The 27,779-nt window shown below is 42.4% G+C and overlaps 2 protein-coding genes across 9 annotated transcripts in view; both read right to left on the bottom strand.

The window, feature by feature from the left end:
- Window positions 1-3,172, bottom strand: part of ptk7b (protein tyrosine kinase 7b) — a 78,440-nt gene extending 75,268 nt beyond the window's left edge. The window contains exon 1 of one of the 2 annotated variants that reach the window (XM_030748639.1): window positions 2,575-3,172. In XM_030748639.1, the coding sequence (XP_030604499.1) occupies window positions 2,575-2,695 (121 nt within the window). In that variant the 5' untranslated portion in view covers window positions 2,696-3,172. The remainder of the gene's footprint in view (window positions 1-2,574) is intronic. The other variant, XM_030748638.1, reaches the window with a different exon arrangement.
- A 1,784-nt stretch (window positions 3,173-4,956) lies between these two features.
- On the bottom strand, window positions 4,957-27,294 carry klc1b (kinesin light chain 1b). Of its 7 annotated transcripts, none has more exons than XM_030747516.1 (17): window positions 27,145-27,294; window positions 20,383-20,650; window positions 19,791-20,021; window positions 18,786-18,867; window positions 18,355-18,583; window positions 18,174-18,261; window positions 17,491-17,592; window positions 16,763-16,936; window positions 15,960-16,059; window positions 13,938-13,990; window positions 13,620-13,687; window positions 13,265-13,373; window positions 13,108-13,116; window positions 12,709-12,861; window positions 6,639-6,763; window positions 6,225-6,285; window positions 4,957-6,115 (listed from the first exon to the last, which is right to left on the bottom strand). In XM_030747516.1, exons 2-17 carry the CDS (start codon window positions 20,629-20,631, stop codon window positions 6,041-6,043), a joined length of 1,908 nt encoding a protein of 635 aa, XP_030603376.1. In that variant the 5' UTR covers window positions 20,632-20,650; window positions 27,145-27,294; the 3' UTR covers window positions 4,957-6,040. The 7 variants fall into 7 exon arrangements, with proteins under 7 accessions (XP_030603376.1, XP_030603378.1, XP_030603377.1 ...); XM_030747518.1 differs by having other exon boundaries at window positions 6,225-6,282; XM_030747517.1 differs by lacking the exon at window positions 27,145-27,294 and adding an exon at window positions 24,607-24,948.
- Between the last annotated feature and the right edge of the window lie 485 nt (window positions 27,295-27,779).

The following is a 27,779-nucleotide window of genomic DNA, read 5'->3' as shown; positions in this document are numbered from 1 at the left end:
TGGACCATTAACTAAGTGGAATAATATAACGTGTGTAGAAGGGCTGCTGTAGTGGACTGCTTTTGGTGATGGTATTGCACAGCACAGATATTCATCACTCTTCCTAAATATCATCTTGTATGATAAAATTACAAAATGTATGAATACAATCATGCTGTGGTCTGCACTGCAATCTAATCAAAGCCATATATATTTATATTCAATAGCTCAATTTCAACTCAGTTATTATTAGGAACAGCTGCATGTGCCCCTGATAGTAAACAGACAAATCCCAAATTCAACACAATGCATTTGTCTTTATTTAGTCCACATCCCTCCATCTCCTCTGACTCTGAGCATTCGGAGAATCCGCCCAGTGTGCAGCCAAACAGCCTTCAGCCACAGCAGGGTTAATAAGAGGCAAGCATATGGATTTTAAAATAGAGCAACAACAGGTGGGTATGTCAGCAAAGCATCCCCATTGTATCTGTTCTGATACTGTACAATAAACGGAGGGACAACTGCTGTCCACTCCCCTTTGGGATAATGCTGACATCCTGCATCCTTCTGGTTGAATCCTCATCCACTTTGTTATAAGGAGAACAACAAATCCAGTAACCTGCTCAGCTGTTTGCTGCTTCTGCAGTGAAGCACCAGTGTTTTGTTTTTACAGCAGGTCCTGAAAGCTGCAGAGAACATCCACACAGTCAACAAAGCCTAAACTTAGAAGTGATTCCGGAGAAGAAAGTGGGTGGGACGCATGTTAATCATCACAACATGATGATTATTAGCATGATAAGAGAAGGGAAATGCAGATTTTCTCCAGCTGCCCGAGAGAAAGCGAGAGACAGAGATCAAAGATGAGGGTCTGACTCTGACATGAGCGGCTCCTCTGCAATAAGCCCAGTCATTTTTTCACATAAATCTTTCAGGTCTGAGATTGCCTGCATAGACACAGCAGGGCTGAGCAGATAAGAGGAGAGGAGAGATGCTGCATTAACATTATGGACTTTAACTGGATAAGTGGCTTTCATGTACTCAGAGAGCTGCCACGTCACGTCAGCTACAAACAGTAATGGGACCAACGGAAAAGCAAAGAGCCGAACGACAGAAAGAGTTGTTATTGCAAAGTAAAAATAAAACAGATCTCAGTAAATATTTGACCACGGGAACATGGCGTGTTTGGTGTGGACCGCTTCATGTGGGAATAAAGATTTCTCATCTCTGCGGTGCTTTCACCCATTCAGAGGGCCCTTTTTTAAAAAATAGGGCATTCCACGGGTTGGGTTAAAAAAAGCATGGCTGTCATGAAGGTACCTGGCTTGGCTCTATTCATACATTTTATAAACACAAACCCACTGCAGCCTCCGTCTCCCCTGCTGCCTGCACACAGAGGACACATTCATCCCCAAAGTGGGCACCATGAGGAGACTGGAAAGGGGGAGTGGGGGGGGCAGCAGACACACTTCAACTTAAAGGAATTTTTCAGCCAATTTGACTATCACTGCTGTGCTGAAGGAGGGAGCAAACACAATCTGTGCAGATCAGATAAAACTGACTCAGTTGTGACACGAGGAGCAGTGAGTTAATGATCCTGATCCCCCAGCAGGATAACAGCATTCCTCGCACAAACTTGGGAAGGATCTTTGCGGCTTTCTTCTCGCTCTGCAGCTGAGGTTACAAACTCTGAGAGGGTTCCACACCGTGGGAGGCCATCGAGAAGGATCGTGGCAGTACCACCCCCCCCCCCCCCCCTTTGTAGCACGGCAGCACCGCTCTCCACCCGCGCATACGGATGGCACCCACGAAAAGCGTGCCAAAGCTGGGAGGCAGTTCAAACATGCAAACAGAGTTATGAATATGATAATCAGAAATGGCGCATCCGGTGTGTTGTGTGAGGTTGGAAGTACACTCAAGGGAATACATAATGACATGGCAGGGCTGCTTCAGTGATAGATTACAACCAGCTATCATCCCATCATTCCCCCCGCTGAAGATGAGAAATTTAATCACTGTGTAATTACAGTGATATACAAACAGAGGAGCAGTTGAATTGTGTAACAAAAAAATCATTTTGCACTTTTAAACCTTCCAAATTTAAAGCATCTTCATCTCTTCATCCCTGCTGCTCTAAATTCCCTTTCAATAATCACTGAAACCTGGAATAATCTGCCATTTTAACTCACAAAATTCCAGTTGCCCCCCACTCCAAATTGGGCTCAGTGGGGGAGGGGTGTCCCTCTTTCCTCACTGAACCCCCCCCCCCCCTCCACCCCCCCCCCCCTCCTAAATATAATTTACTTTAACTTCTTTCAATTTCCACTAAGTATAAAAAGTTCCTTTGCATCAGTGAAAAATCCAGTAACCATCACTTTTCCTCTCCGGTAGTTCCTCTTTCTGCTGTTACCCTCACAATGCACAGAGTTCCCACAGCGAACTAACTTAAACCAGCTCCATCAAGCATGGAGGTCCATGATGGCTCCATTAGTTACTTCTACCTTTTTCTCCTGGAGTTACAATATGACGCACAGGAGTGAATAAAACCATAGGTGTGCTGCTCTTAGTAGTAGGAGTGTACGGGAGCTCGTTACCAACCTTGGAGGCAGATAAAGCCAACAGCGTACATCATATCCATCGGCGTTTTTCTCCTAGTAGTCGCCGCGGGGTTTCTCCAGCCTTCCCCCCGCCGGGTCTCACTCTCTCCTTGTGGGTCCATGACCGTCCCGGTGCTCGGCGGCTCTCCGGTGCTGTTCTCCGGCGGCTACGGGAGAGCCGCAGCGCGAAAAGTGAAAGGGGAGCGTGAAAGAGATCCGTGCGTCACCGTGTGCGTACAGGTAAACCAACACCGCTGTCTCCGCGGCTCACCGGGGGAAGCGAGGCGGCCTCCTCACCTGGTTGTTCTGGAGACTACCGAGAAGAAAACAGAAACATGTGGGGCGGACGCTTCGGGTTTCGGGCTGGTCGCACAAACGACTGAACGAGCTCAGACTGAGAAGCCCCGCCGAAAGTTTGAAGCGAAGTTTGAACTTCCAGGTGGCTTGCAGGGGGAGGGCTGGTGTGAATTTAGGCTACGGTGGTTCATTACAACCCGGTGTGTGTAGCCGCCGAGTGCCCGCTCTCAAAGCCACCGACCGCCGGACCAGCTCACTCTCCAACAAGAGGGAGTTTCGCTCCGCCGTGTTTCCAAGTTGGCTTCCTCCCACTCGCCTGGGCGATTTTTTTTTTTTTTTTTTACACCAGTCAAGTGGGCGGAAACTATACATACGAGTTCCTATCGGGACTTTCAAAATAAATGTAATAACTAGGGAAGTCATTAAAAAACTGAAGTCCTAAACCCTTTAGCAGCCGTAATTTCTCATTTATATATTTTAACCTTTAATTCATACATTTTAATTTAGTTTATCAGTCGTTTCCTGCTGGGTGAAGCTAATACTGACGCATATTACAGTTTAAAAATACATTTTCCTTCTCATTATATTGCTATTATCTCATTATTAACTTATCACTTAAAAATAATTATATGTTAAATATTATTCAGACAGTGTTTTCTGTGTCCCTGTTGCTAATTAAGTAACCAGCAGAAAAAACAAATGTATATTATTTTGAAATTAAGCATCCTCTGTCACTCTGAATGTCTCTGCTTACTTGACGTGTTATTCCCTCTTTTTCTCCAGAGCAGCTTCCGGTGGCCGTGCCTGATCTGGGATAAGGAATACAACACCGCGACCCCCTGGTTCAACCTGAGCACTGTTACCTTTAACTATATGTATCCAAAATCCTTACACACAGCTCAAATAAATCGTATTTAAATGTTTTTGCTTTTCTTTTTTTTTAAGCCCTTCATGCTCCGTGTTTTACAGTTTAAATATCTAAAAGTTGTTACTATGCAGAATAATTAAGAGAATGATCCTAATTGGTCCATAAGATGCGTTTCCTAATGCCTGATATTTTACTCTTTAACGCACGTGTGTTATGCATATGCAAAATAATAACCTAATTGTATGCACTTATAAAGCACAGATTCACACCAGTCACCTCAAGGTGTTTTAAATCATAAGGAAAAGACCCTACAATATCAGAAAGGGGAATGCGCGTCCCCGTTAACACCTTCTGTGAGCTCCCGTCACTCTGACCACGAGGTGACGGCCCCTGCTGGCGCCACCGATGGTGACGTGTGTGGGCCTGGAGCCACGGTGCGCGTCCAGCTGGCCCACGGAAGACTGTGGCTGACAAACACTTTAAAGGACTAATAGAGGAGGGAGGGAAACTGAATTAGTAAATCCTTTCCAGAGGGGTAGATGTAGAAAAACAAGTTGATTCACAAAACGAATTCCCGAGGCGAGGAAAGAGGCAGGAGCTTCAGTAGTCCCACTTTCGTGTGAGGGCATGGTGTCAGCTCCCATGCACTAATGAACTCTGCAGCTAGTGACTTAGCTCTTAGAAGAAAAAAAAAAGGGAGGTGAGGGGGATCTGACAGCTCTCAGCAGATCCCCAAACCATGAGGATTGGTTAATTTAAAGCTCCACATTAAAGCTCTGACATCCTTTGAGATTACGAGCGAGCAGAGAAACCTCCGGGGATGATTTGTAGCAGGAGGGAGGAGGAAAAGTCAGAAAACTCACATTTTAGTGAGACATCTATGTTAACCATTTGACACATTAGATTCTCACTCTCAGGATCATGCTCGCTGGAAATAATCCGCTAGTTTGTGGAAAGGATAAGATGGGGATTTTCAAGCCAACACAACACTGAGTAGAAAATGGTTTTATTTCTTTATCGAGATCACACATCATTTGTCACATTGTTTGAAGGATCAGATCCAGACAGATTCAACTGTCCCCAATAATGACACTTATTTCTAGCATCACTAATTTCCTGTTGAAATCAATGATTTGAGAAATTGATTCCATCCTTTATAACATAGAATGAAATGAAAACAAATGTAAAGCAAAAAAAAAGGGGGGGGGGGGGGGGGGGGGGGGTCCAGTTGTTTTTGAGTAGCTTCACTTAAAAAAAATGCAATCAAATACAGAAGACAGCTATCAGAATTGTGCAAAAACAAAAAAAAAAAAAATCAAACATTATCACACATCCCCAATCACAGCATTATAGAAAGATGTGCTCAGAGTTGGCAACTCAAACCTGCAGAGTGGACTAACATACAGTAGTCAAGTCCTGCATGGCACCAGAGGTCATTCAGTATGAACAGTTCAGTCCTCATTTTTATTTTTGTTTTTTATATACAAGTACGCAAGTTTTAAAAAAGGACGTAGTGTGTTTCCACGGTTTTAAGATCACACCTGTGTCTTTCTCCGTAATGCAGGAGAAACTGAGATCAGAAGGAAAAACTCCAGCTGTAGTGGTTAAAGCAGCAGCCATAATTACAGTTATAGTCATGTCGGTAGAACCGACATCTTCACCCTGTTTCCCAAAGCGTCAACCTACACCTCACACTTGCAAATCAATCTCAACGGGCAAATTGTTATAAAGAAAATGTTACACAACATCATTTCAAACCCAAAACACGTGTTATCTGCTGCCGAAGGCAAAAATAAATCTACAAAGTATCTTTTATTTACACGTAAGAAAAATCGAATCTTAACTAAGAATCGGCTGGCACAGGAAAAAGCAACAAAAGGAGGAGCAAAATGTGCCAACAGAAGGTGACATTATGGCGGAGAGATGAACTCAAAGTGCAGAGTCACAGCGCTTATGAATAAAGAGATGAGGTACAGTAGGTTTCCTTGGCCACAAGTAGGAGGCACTGAGGCAGTGCTGAAATTAGGAATATGATGAGGAAAATAAAGCAATCTGCCAGTGGGAGACAGAAACAACCAAAAAAAAAAAAAAATTAATCAAACTGGTTATGTATGCATTCATCTTGGTGAGTAGAGATCTAAGAGGAACTGGGTCTTTGGGTCAGACGCTGACAGACGTGCGGACGAAGCGTGCGCTGGAGTCGACACCGTCTGGCGGTTCTGTTGGGAGATCACTGCGGCTCAGAGAAAACACCAAAGGGAGGAGGAGTGTCTTTGGGTGGATGAACAGAACCGCATGCTGCTCAGTTTCCTGTGTAGAGATCCACAGTGCTGGAGCTGAGGCCCCGACTCTCCCTGAAATTACCGCCCCCTCGAGTCTGGCAAAGAAACAACACAGGTTAAAGTGGAGGATTTTTTATAAAAAACAAACAAACAAAAAAACAAAAAAAAAAACAATGCAAATCTTTAACACAAAATGATCATCACCTGGAACGTGTCATCGCTGGTTTTGTTCAGATAATTCAAGGAAGCAGCTCGTTTCATACTGCTGGACAAAGAAAACAATGATTATATACTTTATTTTTTGTGAGAGTACGCAGATACAAAATGAGGACTGACCATGAAGGTGGTGAGCAAATGTGCAATCTACTGTGAATCTGCTTTGGGAAAACAATACTACCTGCTAATTCATTTCAGAATTTGCTTTAAAGAATCCAAAAATATGCATCTTAGATTAAATGGTGATTCCAAATTGGCTGTAGGTGTAGATGAGGCACTTTAAGAACTTATGTGGAAAGGCTTAATGTAGTTTGTAATGTAAATGACAGCCCAGAGATCTTTACTGCTTCAAAAAGTTCTAAAGTAAAACATCCATCATAATCGGATTTCTTGAGTTATTACTTAGCGCTGCGAGGTTCAGGCGGTACGCTGCCCTGCAGTTTCTTCACCAGCATCTCGCTGCTGCGACGCAAAACATCCCTGAGCTTCCCCAGAGAGCCACTGCGATAGAGGGCCCCACTGCCATCCTGCAGACACACACACACACACACACACACAAGCTCATCAGCACTGTTTTTCTTATTAACTATTCATTCATTCACAGAATTATTAAGATGCATGTTTGTGTTTTGCTTGAGTCGTGTTGTACATCATGATGTGTTACAATTGGGTGGTTCCAGCCAAACTGTGTGATAAATATCTCTGAGTCCCATAAAGCATTAGTCAACTGTAGCCACTTGCATTTACATGCGAATAGACACGGATTGAGGTTCATACTGTGAAAGTCTCTGTAGTATGATCCAAAGGTTGTGCTGAGTGCCATTTTCTGTCTACAGTATTAGTGGAAAAAAAAAAAAATCCCTCATTATTCTTAACACTGGGTACAGCATCTGCATTGAGATCATTTGCTTTTGCTGCTTCTCTTTACATTTTGTGGCGCATCCTATTCCCGCTGCACACTCATGACTGCACTCCAGGACCTGGAGAGATCTCTGTTGTGTCATCGCACAACATAATGATCAGTCATATCGGAATGAAACAGTCTTGCGGCCTGATGCACAGAGAACAATCTGGGAATAGATTTGGGTTTTTAGAACACACGTAACCCGTAACGAATGGAGTAGGTGAACAGTTTTAGGTTCCCGGGGCTCCATACCACAACAAACCTGGAAATGGTCTTTAAGTCCTTGAGACAAATTCTTGTCAACTTTTATATAAGTGCAATAGAAAGCATCTTAACTGAATTCATCTGATACAACTGACCTAAAATTATTTTATTTTATTTGTATGCATTAGTATGCTACTAACAAAACCCACAGATTCAATTCAGGCAAATTCAAACATAGCTTTAAAGTTGATTACAATGATCCATCCATCCATTCATTAGATTCATGTGTGAGAGAGAGCAACTAACCTACAGAGTGTGTGTTTTAACTTCTAATCAGTAAATATAAAATGTGTACCTTTCTCTTGCTTTCTTGGTGCACCTTTTTTTTTTCCGTCTTAGGTTACGGCCATCACAATGCACTACTATCTGAATACCAGCAGAGGGCGCTGTGTGCAAAGACATTTCCGTTGCCTGGGTGGCTCTGCAGCTGACATTAAAGATAAAACCTCAGTGTTTTCGCTGTTTCCACTGATGAAATTTTGCATCAGAAGCAGAGAAACGACAGACTTCACAAATGAAAAACTTTATTTCAGAATACCAACAAGTGTTGATGCAATAATCTTCACAATGCAGAATGTAAATATAATGCAGTCCTACTTACTAAGATAGTGCGTTATAGACTTTACCATTTATGTTCTTTAGGAAACTGAAGTCACACTACATATGGCGAGAATAGACAGTTCAATAAATAAGCATTCCACTAACACAACAATATTGCCATAATTATGTGATGGACACAACTTTTTTTTTGTTGTTGTTGTTGTTCAGAGTTGCATTAGAAGTACAGGTGTTCACATCGGAAGGAATGAAGAATCAAGGCGAGTAGCATAATGAAAAGCCATATAATGAATGCATTTGTCAACTCTACAGATACAGCCTACTATTACACTTCCAAGATGTTAAATCATTTACATTCAGTTAGTTAAACATCTGAAATAACAAGTCGAGCTCGAGGAAACACTCGCACTGTACTTTTGGTGTCTAAAAACATGATTCACCGACTGTTTACTTGCAAACAACTGTGTAAGAAAAAAGTTCCATTAAGCTCTGTGTTCAAAATACAGTATCCACAGCCAGAGTGGGCACTGCGACTGTACCACCGAAACATACAAATACACACTACGACTACTGTGGGACCCAGATTTCTGTTGATTTACAATGCTAGCTTCTACTCCTACACCAACTGATCAAAGGCAATTCTGAGCATTTACACCCATTTTTTTTTTTTTTTTAAACTCTGTTACTATGTAGAGATCACTCAGGTGGTCAGCGTTTGTGCTAGTAGGTCTTTGCTATCATACGGGCTTTACAGCATCAGCCAATGTTGCCAAATTCCCTTTGTAAATGCAAGCGACTGTAGAGCCTTTGCAAAAAGCTTAGACCAATTACACTGAAGCTTGTAAGAGGAAGTTAAAAATAAATGAGCATGGCAACAACAGTTTGCTGCGATCTGACTGATCTGCAATCAGATTTTTGACCCCTCTCATGTTCCGGTCCTTCAGGCAACACAATGGCACTGTTGACATACTACTGCCTTTATATTGAGCCACATAATTAAAAAGTATTTAGAAAATGTAAACAATATCATACAAAATAAAAACAAACAAAAAAAAATGAATAGCAAACTTATCTATAAACACACAAAAAAAAATTGGCAACACTCCCTTTTCTCTTCTGACCAACTGAGCTGAACTGTGGATAACTGGTCAAGCTATACAGTACCATTCGTTTTAAAACTTGTTAAGCATTTGATCGAAGGCGTTAGTTAAAACTGTGAAAAACACAGTGGCAAAAAAAACAAAAAAAAAAGATACTATTATGGCTAAATACAGGCACCAGGTTGGATGCTAGCTTGACAACAGCTTTCACTTGTTGTGCTCAAGGCAACAAACAAATTTGGAGTGAGAACAATGCAGCGTAACCGTGGAAATTAATTATTTGTAACATTAATTCTACAGTGATTGTAACGTTTTCTCTGACCATGTGCTGGAGTGATGTTTGGAGCTACTCTGCTGTTCTGCCCTCTTCCAATAAACGGCTGCTTCTCTTAGTAGCCAAATAAACCTGCTGTGACCCTATGATAAATACGCATGGGTGTTAATAGAGGAAAGATTGCAAGTCACCTCCTCACATGGAAAGATTACACACACACACACACACACACACACACACACACACACACACACAGATTGTTTTTTGTTTTTTAAAGTGAGAGAAAGAGTTGAAGTTCCGACATGGGGAGGAGTGACACAGGTTAGTGAGAGGAAAGGACAGAGAGAGAGAGAGAGAGAGAGAGAGAAAGAGCAGAGCAGACGTGAGAAGACCAAACGTCCCAGCAGCAGTCAGTTGAACTGAGGACAGAAGTGACAACCAGGAGGGAGCTTTCTGAGTCTCTGCCGCAGGAGGGGGGGGGGAGGCATCAGGAATGGCAGAGGAGCTGTTGGACAGAGAAGGCCAGAGGGAATGACAACACATCCTTTTGCTATTGTGTTGGGGAAGGAGAGAAGGATGGAGGAATAGTCTTGATGGCTTAGGCCTGATAAAAGAGAAAGAGAGAAACAGACAAAAAAAACGACACACATTGTAAGATTAAGAGCTCTGGGTTGGGCTTCCTACGCTAGACACCTACACTTTGACAAATCTCTGACCTACACTGGCAATTCTGCACTAGACTCACTGAACTCCTGCAGCGTGGAGGCTGATTACAGTTTTTCTAAACCCTAGTTTGGGAAACAGAGACTAAATGATACAGGAGCATCAGGCTCTGATTCTCTTTGAAAAATGACTGCTGTCTGAGACGAGACACTAGCAGGTCAGTGATGCAGTAGGCTGGTGGTTGCAGTCACCGTGACTCAGCTGTTTCTCTTTCCTCTTGGGGTGCCAGAAAGGCTGAACTTGGCACGCAGCACCCAGCCAGTGACTGTGCACTGCAGACGTGGGACATCTGCAAGCAGCAGCACTGAAATGGGAATACTCATATAGGTATTACACTGATGTTGGGATATGCAGGATAAATTTCACCAAAGCCGAACCTGAATCTAACTAATGGTCCTCCACCTATGTCCTCAGCTGCCTAATAAACTAATCATCTATCCTGCTCATCATGCCCCTAAATACCAACCCCCCCCAAGCTGACTGCGTGGAGTAAGAGTTCAAGAGGGGAGAGTACAATCCACTGAATGAGAGGTGCAAATTTGACTGACAGGCTGATTGGTTGTCATGGCAAGAGGAGTCAACATGGAAGCGCGTTAGTGACACGAGCAGGAAAAAAGCCTGAAGGTGAAATCTGGAAAACATGCAAACTAAAAAGGCAGCACATTAAAACAGAGAGCACAAAGCACTGGCGGACACACAGAAAGTGTAAGTGAAATCATGCACATACACATAACTAATTAACCTGCACACAAGCACGCAGACAAGCTGTCGTCTCACTGTCATTTTCCAGAGAAGGGCCACTTTAATAGCAAACTTGATAGAGAAACAGGAAGTGCTTTTTCAGACATCTCAAGTATGTAAATAACTTCCACGACCTTAACGACATAGACTTTGTGAGAGCAGAGGAGACAGAAGACAACATGTTTAGGCAAAGCATGTGAGTGATAACTCTGTGAACCATGTCACCACTCAGAAAGAAGTAGATGTACACAGTGCTTTACTAGCCTATTTGCTGAAACACAACACAACCAGAGTTGTAGTAACATTTTCAGCTTTGTAAAATGAATGGATGGATGGAATTTGTTAAAAAAAAAAAAAAAAACTTGCTTAGTCAAGTAAAAAGTAACGACTAGAAACAGTCAGAGAAAGCATGAGAATGCCATGAATACATTTTCTGTCTGAACTGTGTGAATTTAAGTCCTATGATTAGCTATGACGTGGCTAATGAACGCGTGCGCGCACGCGCACGCACACGCACACACGCACACACACACACACACACACACACACACACACACACACACTGCAGTTCTCTGCATGCCAGCACACGTTTCAAAGACAGACAGGTGCACACTCAGATGCAGAAACACATGCCGTTACATTTGCTGCAGTGCGTCTGAAGCAGTCTGGAGTAGCTGTGTTATGCATATGAACATACAGTCCCAGTGAAAAGTTGTGTAGAGCAGGCAGACATGAGGTTAAAAAAAAAAAAAAAAGACACTTCTGAACCAAGTGAAAGCACACTGAACACATGAGGTGTATTAGTGTGCGTGTTAAGGGGGGGGGGGGGCCCAGCAGGCTGGCATTGCTGCATGCATGTTTGGACTTGGGTTGGTGCAGTGGAGGGCGTGGCTGCACTTACGTGAGGGAAGAGGCACAGGCTCAGATGAGGCATCCCTGCCAACACTATCATGCCTTACGCAAGTCTCATCAGGGGGCTTCTCTGAACTGTGCCCCGGCAACAGTGGTGCCAATTTAACGGCATCAAGCGCTATGTTTTATAGCTTATTTTTCAACTCTAAAAGGCCAAAAGTGCAGCTAACAGCCAGAGTGAACATTACAATGAGGCAATAAAACAGCAGGATGAACCCTAACATATCAACCACTCGGATTACTGAGGAGAGGGACGAGCACTGACGATATCACTGAACCTTGTCAGTTGTGCTTAATGGCAGAAACACGGCACATCCTAATTGGGGTTTAGACAGGCTACGTCTCTGCAAGTCCCACATGAGCCCATTAATGTTTAATGTGTTGCCAGGGTGCCAGTCTAAATCTGTGCCTTTTAGTTACACTTTTGCTTGTGCAGAAGCATCGCCAGCAAAACAACCAGACATATTAGGTCTTTATTAAACATCAAAAACATGAACATGGGAGTCCAAAATTAACTTTTGATGCTGTCAAAATAAAGAATGGGTCAGCATGCCAAGACACTCAATCAGCGTTACACTTTGAACTTGCAGGTAAATTTCACGGGAAAGATGTGGTATATTTGCAGGGAGTTGATGGACTGGTGCAGGTATAGGTCACTGAGTGGAGCCAAATCAAGAACAGATTTCTGAGTGGGTAATCCATTAAATAATTATTCAAAAGGTGGTGCCTCAATGTGACATGAATTTGAAGTGGAGAGAGGGCTTCCTGATAGGCTCTGATATTTTGGTACCTGAGCCAGAGGAGTCAGCGTCCTCACTGCACTTCCCTAAATGAAAGGAGCCCTCTTGGCTCTCCTTTTAAGTTACATAACATGTCTGTCCTTCATTGTTAATGTCCTGTACCAGTCCACGCTCTCTGTGATATTACCAACTAAGCCTCATTTTTCCAGTGAGGCCACTGGACATTTTGACTCAACCATAGTGGATCTGTACTCACCCCGTTCCACTCCACGCCCATACTCACTTCCTCGCCGGTCTCAGAGCCGCTCTCATACTTAACGCTGGTCAGACTGTCCCTGCTCCTCCTCTTGTCACCTTCTGTATCTTTCAGGATCTCCACCACACGTGTCTGGTGGATGGGGTCAATGCCCTGATGGGTATAACACACAGGTAAAGTAAAAACAGTCAGAAGTGGCACTGAAGCAGACGTTAGCTTGTCAATATTAGCAGGAGTGCAAAGTTAAATGGAGGAATTAAATGTGATTTCACGTTTCCGCTCCCTGTTAATGCTTTCAAAGCACTGGGACATGTCTTAAATGACTGTGAGATGGGAGTGATGTTAGGTGAGAGAGGTGGAGACTCTATGGAGGCTATCAGTTAGAGACAAAACACTTACTGTGTTGCTCTGGATCCATAGCAATGTAGGGAAAGGGAAAGAAATATCGTGAGATTTACTGTCCTAACACGGGGAACATATTTCAGAATTCACAAAAAGAGGAACTAATGGGTAATCTGCATGCACAAATTAATATTTTCACAAAAGCGATGCTGACCTGCTTGCGAGACCTCACAGCGCACTCTTCCAGGGTCTCAGCAGCTTCTAGCTTGCCCTGACGGCGGTACAGAGCCCCCAGATTTCTCAAAGTGGTGTTCACTGTAGGGCTGGATGCAAAGGAAACGGGCGACAGGAAGCCTTAGTTATTTGAATCTGAACAAAGCAAATACTGGAAGAAAACACTTAAAATCCTGCAGGAATAAAGAAACCAATTTTCAATCAGTTACACTAATTAAAAAAAACAAACAACAACTAATACAAATTACTGACATATAAAACAATCAATTTCTGTCCTTTGTCATGTGACCAAGTCGTAAAAAACAAACACACACTCTTATCAGTCTCCGCCTCACCTATTGACTTTACAGGCCTTGTACCAGCCTCCATACTCTCCGTAGGGAGTATTGTCTCTGTGCTTGCCCTGGAAGTAAATAAGAGAGAAGAGGAAGAAAAAAAATGTGACTGGGTGTGGTTTCAAGCAAATGAGCAATAATTTGTTCCTGTGTTTAATTCTAACTATAATTTATCCTCTGGGGATTAGACTGCAGATTGCATTTCTATTCCCAGGAAGTAACACGTTTTCTCAGCCTTGTGTTTAAAAAGCTGTTTGCAACATGTTTTCTTTGCTTTTGCTCGGATTCACGCGAGGACGGTTACAGAACGCCGCTCACCTTGCTCATCTCCTCTCTTTCCTCTGCGTGCATCCAGATGGGCTTGTTCTCAGCTGCAGACACAAACACGAGAGATGGTGTACAACAGGTCTGGAAAACTGCATGACTGCTTCATCTCCTGATGTTTTAATACATCTAGGACTTTAAATATTTAACCTGTTGGCTGGAAAACTGAAATCAGCTATTGAGCAATAAGAGTTTCTTAATCAGTCTGTCAAATCTACCTGTGCCCTGGGAGAGGGAATGACCATGTGTTGCTTTGGGTTTGGCTGGTGAAAAATAAGCAGCTAAGCATGACATCAGATATTTAATAAGTTAATAAAGTAAAGAGTGAATTAGTAAAAATAATGCTCTGAGCCATTTACCATGGAGGTAGTTATGTGGAGGGGTAAAGGAATTAAATTACAGTTTGAGCTTCAAGTACTGTACTAAACCAAAAGGTTTGTTTAAGCATCGTATACACATTTTTTTACAAAACAGGCACCACTGGTTTCCTAGGATCAAGCAGTTTCCTCCATACTGGATTCTATAACAAGGTTTCTGGGGCTCCATATTTTTTCCAGTATTCACCAGAGTTCATCCAAGACATGAAGCCTTGAAAAAGTTATTTTATGCATTTTTTCCATGACAGCCAAGTGAAATTGGAAGCCTAACAGGAAGTGAGGCAAGTTCTTGCAACACCCCGAGGCAGTTACTTATACCTCTATGCATGCATGAGCACAACAAATATCAGGCTGGTTTGGTTTAATAGCTCTGGTTGTTTAAAGAAGACAGCTGTCTATCTGAGGGAAGGGCTGGGACATGCATTCAACAACAGGGTGTCTTTGTTGTTAGGGAATTTTCCATAGATTTGTTTTTTCAATGATGATCAGCTGACTTATCACTGGCTTGTCTGTGGATTAGATTAATCAAAACCAAACAGGGCACAGGGACTCGGTACCCCATTCTGCAGAAATAAACTATTTTGCAGCAGTTATGAATCCAAACCAAACTGGGTCCATGAAACTGAAATCCCATCTGTCCACTGGGTCAATGCATATTTTTACATAATTGTAAAAGCTTTATAAATATGTCCTCATATTTATATTTTGTTTGCACACTTGCACATCATTTAAAGGATGATTACTGGATTACAGCAGTCTGCGCTTGCTGCGCTGCTGGTTTAGTAATACAACAAAGTAACAGTAAGAGCTTTAATAAATATTTTGCAGATTTTTCCCCAAACAAATTATAGATTCAGTACAAAAGCAGCTTTAAATTGTTTTGCTGTACAGTGAAAAACTGAACTTTCACCACTACTGTTGATGCAATAAAGACGTGATTATCTTATAAAGTATTGGCATCGTTAAAGAAAAAAATAAATAAAATAATCAACATTAACTGTTGCTGTTTTAAGGTTGCGTCATCTTAACCTTCAAAGCACTTTAGTTTAAAAAAAGAAAAAAAAATACAAAAAAAACAAAAACAAAAAACAACCACACACACACACACACACACACACACACACTCTTACACCATTATCAAGGTAAGTGACATAAAGAATAAACCTCTCTGAAAAAGTAGGATGCTTTTGTGGAAAGGCATCAGAGCAGTGCTTTGTGCCGAGCCACTTTTATTCCTTTTTCAAAGCAGTCAGTCTAATCCATGGAGGAAAGCCAACAAAAGCCTTAAACTAAGAGAGAAGAAAATTGCAAGAGTTCATCTTTATTTCTTCAGAAAGTTTCTGTAAAGACTGAGTCCTCTGAATGGTGAAGGTTGGTACCGTGTTTAGACAACTGTCCACTTTTTAACCACCTGCCCATCAGTGCTCGCTGGTGTGACACAAACAGTAGATGGATAAAGACAAAAGGTGAAAACAACAAGGACAAAAAACTGAATTACTGAGCGGCAGTTCTCCTGAGATAACTTTATATTCATTCATTGGTTTTTTAGTTTAACAGAATAAAAATTCTCAACCACTATAATATAATTAAACATGCGCTGCCATACACGTGAGCTCCAATAGCCATTATGGGACCTTACCATCAACAGATCCAAATTCTTTCTCATGAGCACGAGTCAGGATCTCTTTGTACAGAACCTCAGCCTCCTTGTATTTCCCCTGTTTGAGATAGCAGGATGCCTGAAGAGCAAAACAGGTAAAAGGACATTTTAGTGTTGAACCAAAGGGGCTTACTGGCTCAGATTGTGCACCCTGAGAGAGCAAGAAAAGTGTCTGCATGTTACTCCCACGCACCCTGGCTCATGAAAAATGATTTTGCTTCCCTCACTGAACATAAAATCTCTCCATCATCAGTGAAGCAGCGACAACATAAATGGAAAGAAGAGCCTTGGAGAAGTAGCAGAACAGTAGATAAAAGACTACTGCCCTTGTACTCTTTAAGCAATACAGACACGAAGCAGTTCTTTAAACACCTTTTGAGATCACAGAACTTGTGCTGTAAGAGGAAAAGGACTGCTGACTTTAATAACTTATTCTTCAAAAAGCTTGTGTTGAAGTAAATAGTGCCGCTTTGGAAGAAAGGGAGAAAGCCATGAACTTGAGCAGAGTTTTAAAAGACATTTCAAGTGGAATCTTTGCAGGCAGACACCAACACGCAAGCTCAACACCCCCGCAGAGACCAAGGCTGACTGAACAAATGAGCGAGTGCGTTCGCAATCAAAGCAAACTTTGCCTGTGTTTACCTCGGTACATTCACAGCTCAACTGAGACTGCAGTTTTTAAATCAACAAGTACAGCATAATGAGTGAAAGGTTTGAAAGAAAGAAGAAGAAGAAAAAAAAAAGAACTCTTTGCGTGGGTTTACTTTCAGCTTCTCACTCACCAGGTTGTTCTTGGTTTTGGCCACATTTGGATCATCTGGCCCCAGCCTGCACTCGTAGATCTCCAGGGCACGACTGTAGTAATATTCCACCTCCTCGTATTTGCCCTGGTTCTGACACAACAGGGCCAGGTTGTTCAGCTGTTTGGCCACATCTGGGTGTTCCTTCCCCAGGACCTGATGGGTATCAGAAAAGTGTATGCTTTGAATTAACATTTCAGATTGTCTTTTTGCCTCAGTGCATCTCTCCTTTCTACAGCTTCACATCCTGTTGCTGCTTCCACCAGGCGGCACGTCAGCCTGCTGCAGGCACTCAGGAGATCTAATAAAAGGCTGGTTGATCAATAGAGAGGCTACAGAATAGAGCTTTCAGGCAAAGAGAGACTCTCTGTACCACGCTGAGCTCGGTAGTTTTGTCATGTCTCCTATCCATCTCCTTCCTCGCTCGCCCCAATGCCTGCTATCCATTTTCAGCTGTGCTCTCAATTAAACCCTAATTCCCTGCTGACAAAGGAATGGCCCCCAGTGGAAGCTTCACAGACAATTTAAGAAAATCATTTGCACTTTTCCCTATTTATAGTAGATGGTATTACGGCAGCTTCAACTGACATTTTGGAAATATTATCACTGTTAATTACTTTATAACAACGGGCTAATTGTTCACTGGTTTAGCCTTGAGATGAGGCCTTGATAGCAGTGCTCTGCTGGTGCAATCCAGGGATATGGCCTACCTTTTCTCTGATCTCCAGAGCTCTCTTACACAGAGGCTCAGCTTCCTTGTACTTCCCTCTCTTTCCATACAGCACAGCCAAGTTATTCAGGGTTGCAGCGACCTGGAAAAGAAAAAAAAAAAAAAAAAACTAGAATGATTGTACTGGCACATTAGTTTTTACAATACCCTGTTCTTCAATGAACTATCATAGTCTTAAAAAGTATACTGTTCACTCATGCAGTGTTCTCAGTAAGACACAGATATTAGCTGCCTTGTGACAAGAGTGGAAATATGACACAAAATGCAAAGCCCACAAAGCAGTTTTAATAGCTTCCTTTAGGCTTTGTGAGGCTTTTTGATGCTCCGGTGTTGATCAATTCTTACAAATCTGTGTCTTTAAATGCCTGCCCATAAATTGTTGTATTACAACTGCAAGTATTCTTTGGTTGATACTGGATGTACAGGCAGACACTGAGCAGTGATGATTGATCCCTTCAAGCCTGCAGGCACATGGTCAAAAATCCATACTTTAATAATCGGAAAAATCCATAAAACAGACTGAGTGGGACAGTAAAAAGAATATTGCCTCCCTATTGAGTCTTTAAAGAGTTATGAACCAACAAAAGATGACTAATCTGATCTGTCTAAACATTAATGAGTCCATATGAAGATATGGTAGCCATGGCAACAGTGAAGTCTTACAGCGGGATGGTCCTTGCCCAGGGTTTTCTCACGGATGGATAGAGCATCGTTGAGCAGATGGGCTGCCTCTTTGTATTTATTCTGGTCCCTGTGTGAGGGACAGACAGACAACGCAATGTGTAGCTCAGCATGTAAACTAGGCAACACGTAAAGAAAAGCCAGAGGTGGTGTGTTTTCTTACCTATAGACCAAGGCCAAGATATTGAGCATGGTGGCCACATCAGGGTGGTCGTGCCCAGAGGTCTTCTCCAGGTCCTCCAAAGCTTGCTTGCACAGGGGCACGGCCACCTCGTACCTGCCCTGAGAGGCATACTGGATCACCAGGTTGTGCAGGGTTCTCAGACGAGCTGGGATCTCATAGCCTCCCTGCTGGGCTGCGGCCACGGCTGCACTGTTATGTTGGTGCTGCACTGTGGAAGACAAAAGGAAACACACAAAATGAAAAGGTCACACTGCCTGTCACAGGTAGAAAACTGGAAAACACACCATGGTGCTGGACTAAGATGGGTTATTTAACTTTGTGATGATGCACAACAACAACATCATTATCTTGATACCAAACCAATAATCACAACTTTCTCTCATTCAAAGAATCTGATGAGTTGTTCTTACTTCCTTGGCCGTGCTCCTCCTCATCGTTGGGGAAGAGGTCATCCAGCGACTCCTTTGGTGTTTCGCGGTCTTTCTCCTCCTGCTGAGAGGACAAAAAACCTGCCATTCAGACTCTCTAACACACAGCAGGAATAATGGATGAAAACTCAAGAGCCGCCTTCATCAGACATGCGAAATGAGTGTTGACGTCTGACAGAGAGAGATGAACCAAATCTGACATTTATGAAAGGCATCGTTTACTCCGTCATCCTTAATAATACCGCATAGCAAACAGTAATTTTCAAAGGGGAGCAAAAAAAAAAAAAAGTCTTTCAAAAAAGAAAATTGTTATATAATAATCAATTAGGATGGGTACATTAAACAGTCTCTTCATAAAGAATTTCCCCTTGAAAGGACAAATGGGATTTTAAGAATAAACTACACTCATCCATATTGACCAAAGGATTTCTTTAATGTGGGAAATTGAAAAGAACTTTCAGGCTTCTAGCTAGAAGGACTCCTGCTGAGTTAAGCAGTTAGTGGAGGCTATTACAGCCTTTATTTATGACTAACAATATGGTAAGAAAATAGAGGGATTTATATTTGACACCAGATCAATGAGGACCACACCAGAATGGTTCATTCCAGGACGCAATGCAATGTCTTATTCCAGTAACAAAAACAGCAGCGTTTGTTTTCTTGCGACCGATTATACTGACAGTTTGGTGTCCTTCAGAGTTACATCAGTCATTTTAAGAGAAACTAAGCTCTTTCCCATTTCACTGCAATGCAACTCAAATCTATTTAGTTGAAAATGATCTTGTTAACAAGATTGAAAAAAAAAAAAAAGGGGTAATATATTTCTGAGATTTCTCTTCCAACACAGACATACACAAAAAAATAGAACACAGTTAGATGTATTACCTCTAAATGTGCCAACCCAATCCCATAAAAGTACAAATCCTTCTGGAGAGTGATTTGTAACAGGGAGTGAAAGGCTTTAGTCTTTACATAATCATTACTTACAGTGGGTGAGACGTCTTCATCATATTTTTTGAGCTGGTTCATGAACTCCAGGTGCTTCTTCTCCTCTTCCAGCTGGGCCACGCTCTGCTCACTCTTTTGGAGCTTCTGCTGGGTGTTGGCCAGCTCATCCCTCAGCCACTGGTTCTCCTGGCAAAGCCTCCTCACCTGCGCACGCAGCTTCTGCTTTTCGGACTCCACGGCGTTCAAGTGGTTGGACAGCGCCATCATCACCTGGGATAGCGACAGCATTGAAGAGCAGTGAGATTTATCGAGGATAAACTATTGCAGCGTCGGGTGGCAGAGTATAAACTGGGGCTGATTTTCAGTGAATCATGATCACCACACAGGCTTAGTATAGAATGAGGAAGCTGCGAGGAAGCAGAAACAGCCAAAGAAGATAGTAATGCAAATCTACAACATCAGAAACCCTTCTGTTTGTCTCAATATTCCGATTATAGAAACTATAACCCCGTTTATTTCACCGAGCAATTTTTTTTTCCACTCATATCAGCCTTGTGGCCAAACTGTATCTGCTCTTTAGGCTGAAAAATACAATTCTGTAAATCTTCATACCTTCAAATCCCAGTCTTACCTGTGCTTCTCCCAAGCCCAGTTCAATCATCTCCACTGACTTGCGGAGAAGATTGGACTTCTCGTGCACCAGGTTGGCCTCTTCATCCTTCTTTAGGCACTTGATGGTCTCCAGGAGGCTGTGAAGGATGGAGTTATGCTCGTTCTTCAGGGCCTCGAGACCCTGGATCACTAGCTTTGTGTTGGAGATTATCTCCTCCTGAGAAAGTTTCTCCAGCTTCTCTTCCCGTGGATACACCATGGTGGACATCTTTGTAGCTCAGGAAAACCTGTAAAAGATGACAGGAAAAGGCTAGTACGCTGTGGGAAAATTCCAGCAGCAGCTGTCACATTAAAAGCACATTTTCATAATGATCCTTCAAACATCCAGCTGTGCTTATGTAACAGAACCTAAGAGTACAGATGATTTGCCTCAGTACAGTTCTTCTCTTTCACCAAATGCATCTTTAGTTTATAATGATCTTTACACAATTAAGGCGTTCTCTGCACATGTGACAGGAAAGCAGACATTGTTTCAGGTTAAAGGCATTAATGTCTGAACTGCAGAGCCATCCCTTAATTCTGACAGATGCCATGTCATATCTACTCTGCTAATCAGATCATGGCCTCATCCTGCAGCAAGGTGATGACCCTAAAAGGGGAAATTAACATGTTTATTACTACAGCTCAGATTAGGGATTCAAATTTCATAGTGAACCACGTCAGCACACAAATCAAACACAATCTGAATCTATACAGCTCAGCAACACAAGAAGGGCGGTTACATCAAACTTATTTATTTGTGCACAGCCGAGAGCCACGGGAGACATCGTGCTGATGGAGAGACTGCTGGGATTTGGCACCTATAATAAGCTCTGGCTGGGAGCAGGGCTGCAGCTTGCTGTGTAACACAGGGCACACAGATGCTGCAGTGTGGATGCTTTCTGGTGCCAACACTCAAACAGAGGCCAGCCATACTGGATGTATGACTCACTGACGAGTCAAGGAGAAAATGATGCAGCAAAAGCTTCAGCAACGCAGCTCAGCAGTTGGCCAAGTCACAGAATATAAAACGCCTCTGCAAGTTTTAAATTGTATGTTTGTTTTTTGAGAAATGTCAGCCCTTTGGTGAGTGCATGGAACATTTTACCTAAACAATCTAAAGATAAGTTATGACTCAATGAGCCACATCACTCCTGGCTACATCATGCAAATGTCAGTGCAAAATGCGGCCCTGCCCTTCCAGCTGGGGCGCAGCCAGTGTTGAACTGCTGCATGCTGTATTTTAACAGCACTGAAAAGAATGGGTTAAGGAAAAAAGGGGGCTTGCAGTAACAAAAACACCAGCTGAGAGCCATCTGCGTTCAAAAAAATAAACCATTAGTGAGCCACTCCCTGCTTTACCACTGGCAATTGTCTTTTAAAGCAGCAGAGAAAATAAACGGACTGAAAACAGCCCCAAGGAATTGCAGTGAAGAGTTATTTACTTTGCACTGTGACAACAGGAGGCATAATGACAGCTGTGTTATTGATACTGTAAATATTTAAAAAAAAGAAAGAAAAAAACTTAAAAGATATTTTCACTCACAGGTGAGACCAGGTTAGGAGTCCAACTACTTACTCGATCATTAATAGTTGCAATTAATTATTATTTAGACTGTCTAATCTGTAAGTAAGTAATAGCAGAAATGTCAGATTAAAGTTGGATTTTTTTTCATTCCCAGAGCCAGGCAAAAACTAGAAAACGTTTCATTTACACAAACAGAATACTAAACAAACCAACGACATCCATTCGAGAAGCTTAGAAAAAAATATATTGGCCTAATTCTGGCAGAATGATTAATCAGTTATCAGAATAGTTGCTGATTAATTTCTCCTGATGGACTCAAAATCTAACTGCCCATTTATTTGCTTCTATGTCCTTATAAAGATGATTTTATCTGCTTGCATATTCTCAAAGGACTTTGGCTCAGCTTTAAAACAAACATGGTAAACAAATCCTACTGGGTTGCTAGTAATGGGTAATTATGTCCCTCCTGTGCATGTCACATCATGTTACAGCAGCTCGGCTCTGTCATGAGTGTGTTATTTATTATACTAATATGTACCACAATGGACGGGCAACCAGGGGCTAGCTGCTGTACCCAGTTAGTGGACTGACTGCCAATGAGCCTGTGGAAATCAACAAAACAACAAGGAGGCTGGGTAGCAACTGCTGGAGCCTCAGGGTGGGCAGGGATCAATAAGTATCAGGTGACCTAACACCATTTCAGACATGGCAGGACACAGAACATTCTTGATTTTGTCCCTTTTTCTCTAATTAACACCTTTACATCCTCATGAATCCGACAGTTTAAACTCATTTAAGAATTCAAAACAAAGAAAGGAAAAAATGCCAAATTTTCTGTTTTCTGACAAAACGTATCACTAGAGAGAGAGAGTCCTTCCTGTTAAATGCCTGAACTCTCTGCACAGCAAAGGTGAAGCAGGCAGCCATTTGTTTAAGCTGTTTAACAACACAAGAGTATTAACTATGGTACCAAGAGGGGAGCATGCTACGCTTCATATAGAACCACCCTTTACTTTTATTCTAATCAGAAAGTGTACAACAGCAAAACCACAGACACTACTGACATTTTTCTGTCTACAACTGACTGAACTCTAGTTAGCTTACAATTATTTCCACATTTAAATATACTTCATATAATATATATTATAAAAGAGAATACTCATTTGTTGGTAGGTACGAGTTTTAGAAGGCCAAAATAAACATGAAAGTGACCAGTCAATATCAAGCAAAAACAACCCACTCCTTTGAAACTCAAATGCCCAAAACAAATAAACTATAAGCCTTACTTTGCATGAAGTAAGTCTTTCACCTGTGCCTGCAGTCATTTGAAGCTCTGTAACTCCTGTGAGAACAGAATGAAATGTTTTCTTTGAGAGATCAACGCTGTTCGCAGATCAAACAGCTTATTAGCCTGTCGAGCTGCTCTGAGCCTCAGCTGTTTAACACCTGTATGGATGAAAGCTGGGTGTACAAAGACGTGCTTTCGCGTCAGCCAGCATCTTTGCTTTAAATAAAACACTCCAATCAGGGAGTTTTGCTCCTTAGACACCTGAAGTTAATATTTCCCCAAGTCTTTAAAGAGGTATATGAAGTCCAGCAGTCCTGTTCTCTGTCCTTGGATTAATCTTTAACATTTACTTTCCTTTACTTCTTTGTTTTAGGAGATCACGTGAAAGTGAAATAGCTGATATCATCAAATGAAAATACACAAATACAGTAGATATGCCTGTGTAGGTTCTCAGACATCCAGGTCACAGTAGTCTCTGGAGCTTGAAAAAGAAAAAAAAAAAAGGCGACTCGACTTCAAGTTTTTGAAGATATTTCACTTCTCATCCAGGAGGCTTCTTCAGCTCTAAAACCAAAAGGTGCAGAGTGCCAGGTATTTAAACCCTAGTGCATGTGCATCATCATGTGATCCAAGGTGTGGAGGAAAAAAAAAAAAAAAAAAAAAAAGGTGTGGGTGTGGTAATGACCCCGGGTCAGGGGTGCCTCAACCCCCACTCACACCTGAAGGTGCAAATGGAGCAAACTAACAAAGTAAATGAAAGACAACACCTACTTCATGATGTCCAAAACATGACCACTCGTACCAATGGAAAGGTCAACAGTGTCTTTGTGTGTTCTTGTGATGCACATTGCCCTGTGCAGCAATACACATTCACTTGATGCTGGCTTTGATACAAATGGCCTCATGATCAGGTTCAGAAATTATTATTGTCAAGCAGGACTGAAGATTCACCAGCTGTGAGTTAGGTAGCAAAAAAAAAATAAAAAAAAAAAGTTGCTGGTTGATTTATAACAAGCAAAAACTAAATATGGACACAAGAGGAAAGCATTTTGAACAAAACCCCTCAGCCCACAGCTACTTGACCTGGCATTTTAAAAAACACACAACACATAATTCTAGGTGCTTTAACAGATGTTCCTGCCTCTCAGTGGTACAGCAGATGGCATTTTTAAGGAAATGCAGCTTTACAAATCTGAGACCATTCTGGTCAAATATAATAAAACAAATGTTTGTTTTTTTTCCTCCAAGAAGAAAAATCTCTGGGAATAACAGACATTATATGGGAGAGGTACATGACAGAGTCATTAAAAAACAATGAATGGCTCCTAAAGGCTAAAGCCATCTATCATGTTTTCTGCCGCTACAGCTTCCTGCACCAGAAAACAAACCTGGGTTTCAGTGGCAGATCAGAGCCTCATAGTTTGACACGGGGAAAAGCTGATGAAATAATGTCCCCCCTCCTTGAGGAAAAGCGCTACACGCCAGCAAACTGCATCATAAACCTGCGGTCCTAATCCAGCGAGAGATCCTTTTTTACAAAAATTTTAAAAAAAGAAAAAGAAAAGTGAAACGTTCAGTGTGAAACTAAAGGAAATGCAAATAAAGCTGGACAGTAATGAGAGTGATGAATGCTGATTTTGGTGAGGACGAGCATGAGGAGCTGCCTGCAGGATGATGTGACCTTCCCAGTGCTTCGTCAGAACAACCAGCATCAGCTCGGGGTGCACATCGGGAGTTGGGCCCGCCCACAGAGGGAGGAAACCAGAGGAGTGCGGAGGAGCAGGTCAGATGGGGGAGGGAGCCATCCTGATCTAGAGCCTGCTCCTCTCCTCTATACTCATCACACACAAAGGAATAGGCCTAATGAGGCACAACAGAATAGCCTCAATGACACAGGCTTGAAATGGTTTGCACCCTAGGCACTCTTAATGATATCGAGCCTACTTACACATAGTTTATGAACATATATAGTCATCATGACACTCCTCAGTTACAGTTTGCCCTTAGTATACCAGAAAACATTTACAAAGTTACATTTTTATCACTGTAAATATCCATTGTTTTAAACATATATCACCCACATAGTCTCCTGAGTGATTCTGATAGAGCAGTAGTGATGTGCAGTTCAGCACTGGATGGTTTGAATACTATGATTAAAGTTGAACGATTGAAGAAAATCACAATTCATAAACTTCAGGGTGCCGACAGCGTAGATCTGGTGTTTGGACTTTGGACTGTGAATCACACCAGTTCCACTCGTGCCAACAAAATTATATGGAAAAAATATAAAACAGCCTTGGTTTGCTCTTGTTATATCATGTGGACCTGGAAGACAAGTTAGATGACTCATCCTTGAAGAAAAGCTCAAAGGTCATACAACTGCAATTACAGCACTTCCGACCCTGAGGCCAGTCTAAGAACAATACAGTTTCCACAGACAACCCGGTGTACTCTGCATCGACTCGTTCATTCCCCTCTAAGCAGTGGAAACCTGCACCATCGCTCCGTCATCCAGAAGCTACAGCTTTCATTCGTCTCCATCTCCAGGAACGCCTTAAGACTCACATTATTACATTTGTTTTTGGCCAACACCATCCTCACTCTGCCTCTCTTTTCTCCTAACCCCTTTAAGCATCAGCCCTTCATGAAGGTGGTGCTTTTTTCCCAGTGAGCTCACTAAAGTGGACGAACTCAATAACCCACAACTGGCATGAATGCGCACTCGCTACTGCCAACTTAATTTCATATTCAACCTTTCTGTCTGTAAGGCAGGATTAAAACTCTTAGCTCAATAACCTGCTCTGTTCTTCTTTAAAACTACCTGGGTTTGCCTGTAAACAATCCCAAAGACTCTTAAGTTTTGAGAAATGGTCTGATGCAAACTGGGAGAGGAAATGGAAAGAAGGCAGAGTGCAGTCAGCGGGTTCCCAATCGAGCCAGTGGGAGAAGTCAGTGCCATCTCCCAAGGGAACGCCTTTCCTATATACTCGATGAAGTTTGACACCACCAGATTAATACATCTCTCCATTTCCTGCATAATAAACAGCAATCCAACACAGTGTCTCAGTATCACTGTGAGACACAAAGGAGAGCCAGCCAACCCAGAGGGTGTGGCAGGGCCTGGAAACAGCCAGCAGGGAAGTGCCACTGACACCGTCCTCAGTCATCCATCACTCCACAAAACCAGCTGCTACAGGACTGCTTCCCACTAATGGCTGTCTGACAAATGTCTGCCTGAATATTGCTACGAATAAAGAAGAGATGTTCACCTAAGCATCGCTCCAGCCTGAGGAGTAATAATGAGTGAAATAAGACACCTGTGTCTCGATCGCAGCTTTGCACAAATGAGCCAAGACATTAATGTTGGGAAACAGCTGAAAACAGACGCTGCATCGTAAAGTCGTGGTAGTTACACGTTAATAACATTGCACAACCCTGACGTCCGCAGAGAGCTTTGTGTACATTTTCAAATTACTTCAAAGCGGAAAACAACACACCGGATAGCCTGACATTTGACACAAACGCAGCGATTTGTTGGAGTCATACAATTTAATTTAGGTTTCGCGGTCCGTGCTTTCTCCTATCAATGTCATCATGATCTTTAAGGCCACATTTTGACTATTACGCCCTTTGTTGGGTTTGTTAGGATTATTTTTTTCTCATGAGTTTTGAGAGCTCCTACCGCTCACTCGCTGCCGGATCTATTCAGTGCTCCGATCAGCGACCAGCTAGCTTCCAACTAGCTTCCAGCTAACCCGTTAGCGTCACCACTCCCTGGCTAAATGTCGCTGATTCAGCCGGTTCAGAGCTCCGAGCCGATCGTTTCTGTGAGCGGCATCTTAAACCCATACTCCCGAAACACGCACCCACACACAGGTCCACTCAAGACTAATGTTTCACGGTGGAAACTCAGCTTTTTCACTTACCGAGAGCTGGGACTGACGGCTAGCTCAGCCCCTTTAAATCCAAAATGTCTCCGACACGGCAGCCTCCCAGAAGCCTCTGCGGCTGCCCGTACCGACAGTGACATCATGTTTTGCTTTCCGTCACTTTTCACTTATCCGTCTCCACACAACAATCTGATGTGGAATAATAAAGACATTTTATACAAACCTACATCTCTGTTTTGGGAATATTGTTTTCAAAACAGCATCATAGGTTGGAGCAGTTATTCAGTAGTGAAGGACTTTTGCTGACCTTTGAAAAATGCCTTGGATAATATCCTTGTAACTCCTGCAGACTGCTTTTCCAGAGCCAGAGGAGGCTTGATGTGAGCAGCCTTACCTGCCTGTCTCTAGCAGATACGCCTGTAGGGAAAATCTGTCTATCTGGTCATCCTGTAAATAACAGCAGATCTATAAGAACCTTTTGGTCACCTTTTTTGGTATTGCCCATGTGTTAACTTATTTTGGCAAAAATTATGTGACTTTATTCACAATAACAGCGAAAAACATTTTGTCTTATGGTGGAAGAGTGTGCTGTTTGGCCTCTTTGAAAACCATATGCAAAAAAAAAAAAAAAGTCAAATCATCACATTCATTCTAGCAAACACTCTGGAAGG

Source organism: Archocentrus centrarchus, chromosome 15 (assembly GCF_007364275.1).
Source record: "Archocentrus centrarchus isolate MPI-CPG fArcCen1 chromosome 15, fArcCen1, whole genome shotgun sequence".
NCBI lineage: Eukaryota > Metazoa > Chordata > Actinopteri > Cichliformes > Cichlidae > Archocentrus > Archocentrus centrarchus.
Note: the sequence above shows the minus strand (reverse complement) of the source record. Positions and strands in the feature narration are given on the sequence as shown.

Excerpts from the sequence above, each read along its gene's own strand:
- klc1b (XM_030747516.1), bottom strand. The coding sequence starts at position 20,631 with ATGTCCACCATGGTGTATCCACGGGAAGAGAAGCTGGAGAAACTTTCT. Across the intron at positions 20,022-20,382 it reads TGGGCTTGGGAGAAGCACAG|GTGATGATGGCGCTGTCCAA; the intron begins GTAAGACTGGGA and ends TCGCTATCCCAG. Across the intron at positions 18,868-19,790 it reads ATGAAGACGTCTCACCCACT|CAGGAGGAGAAAGACCGCGA; the intron begins GTAAGTAATGAT and ends TTGTCCTCTCAG.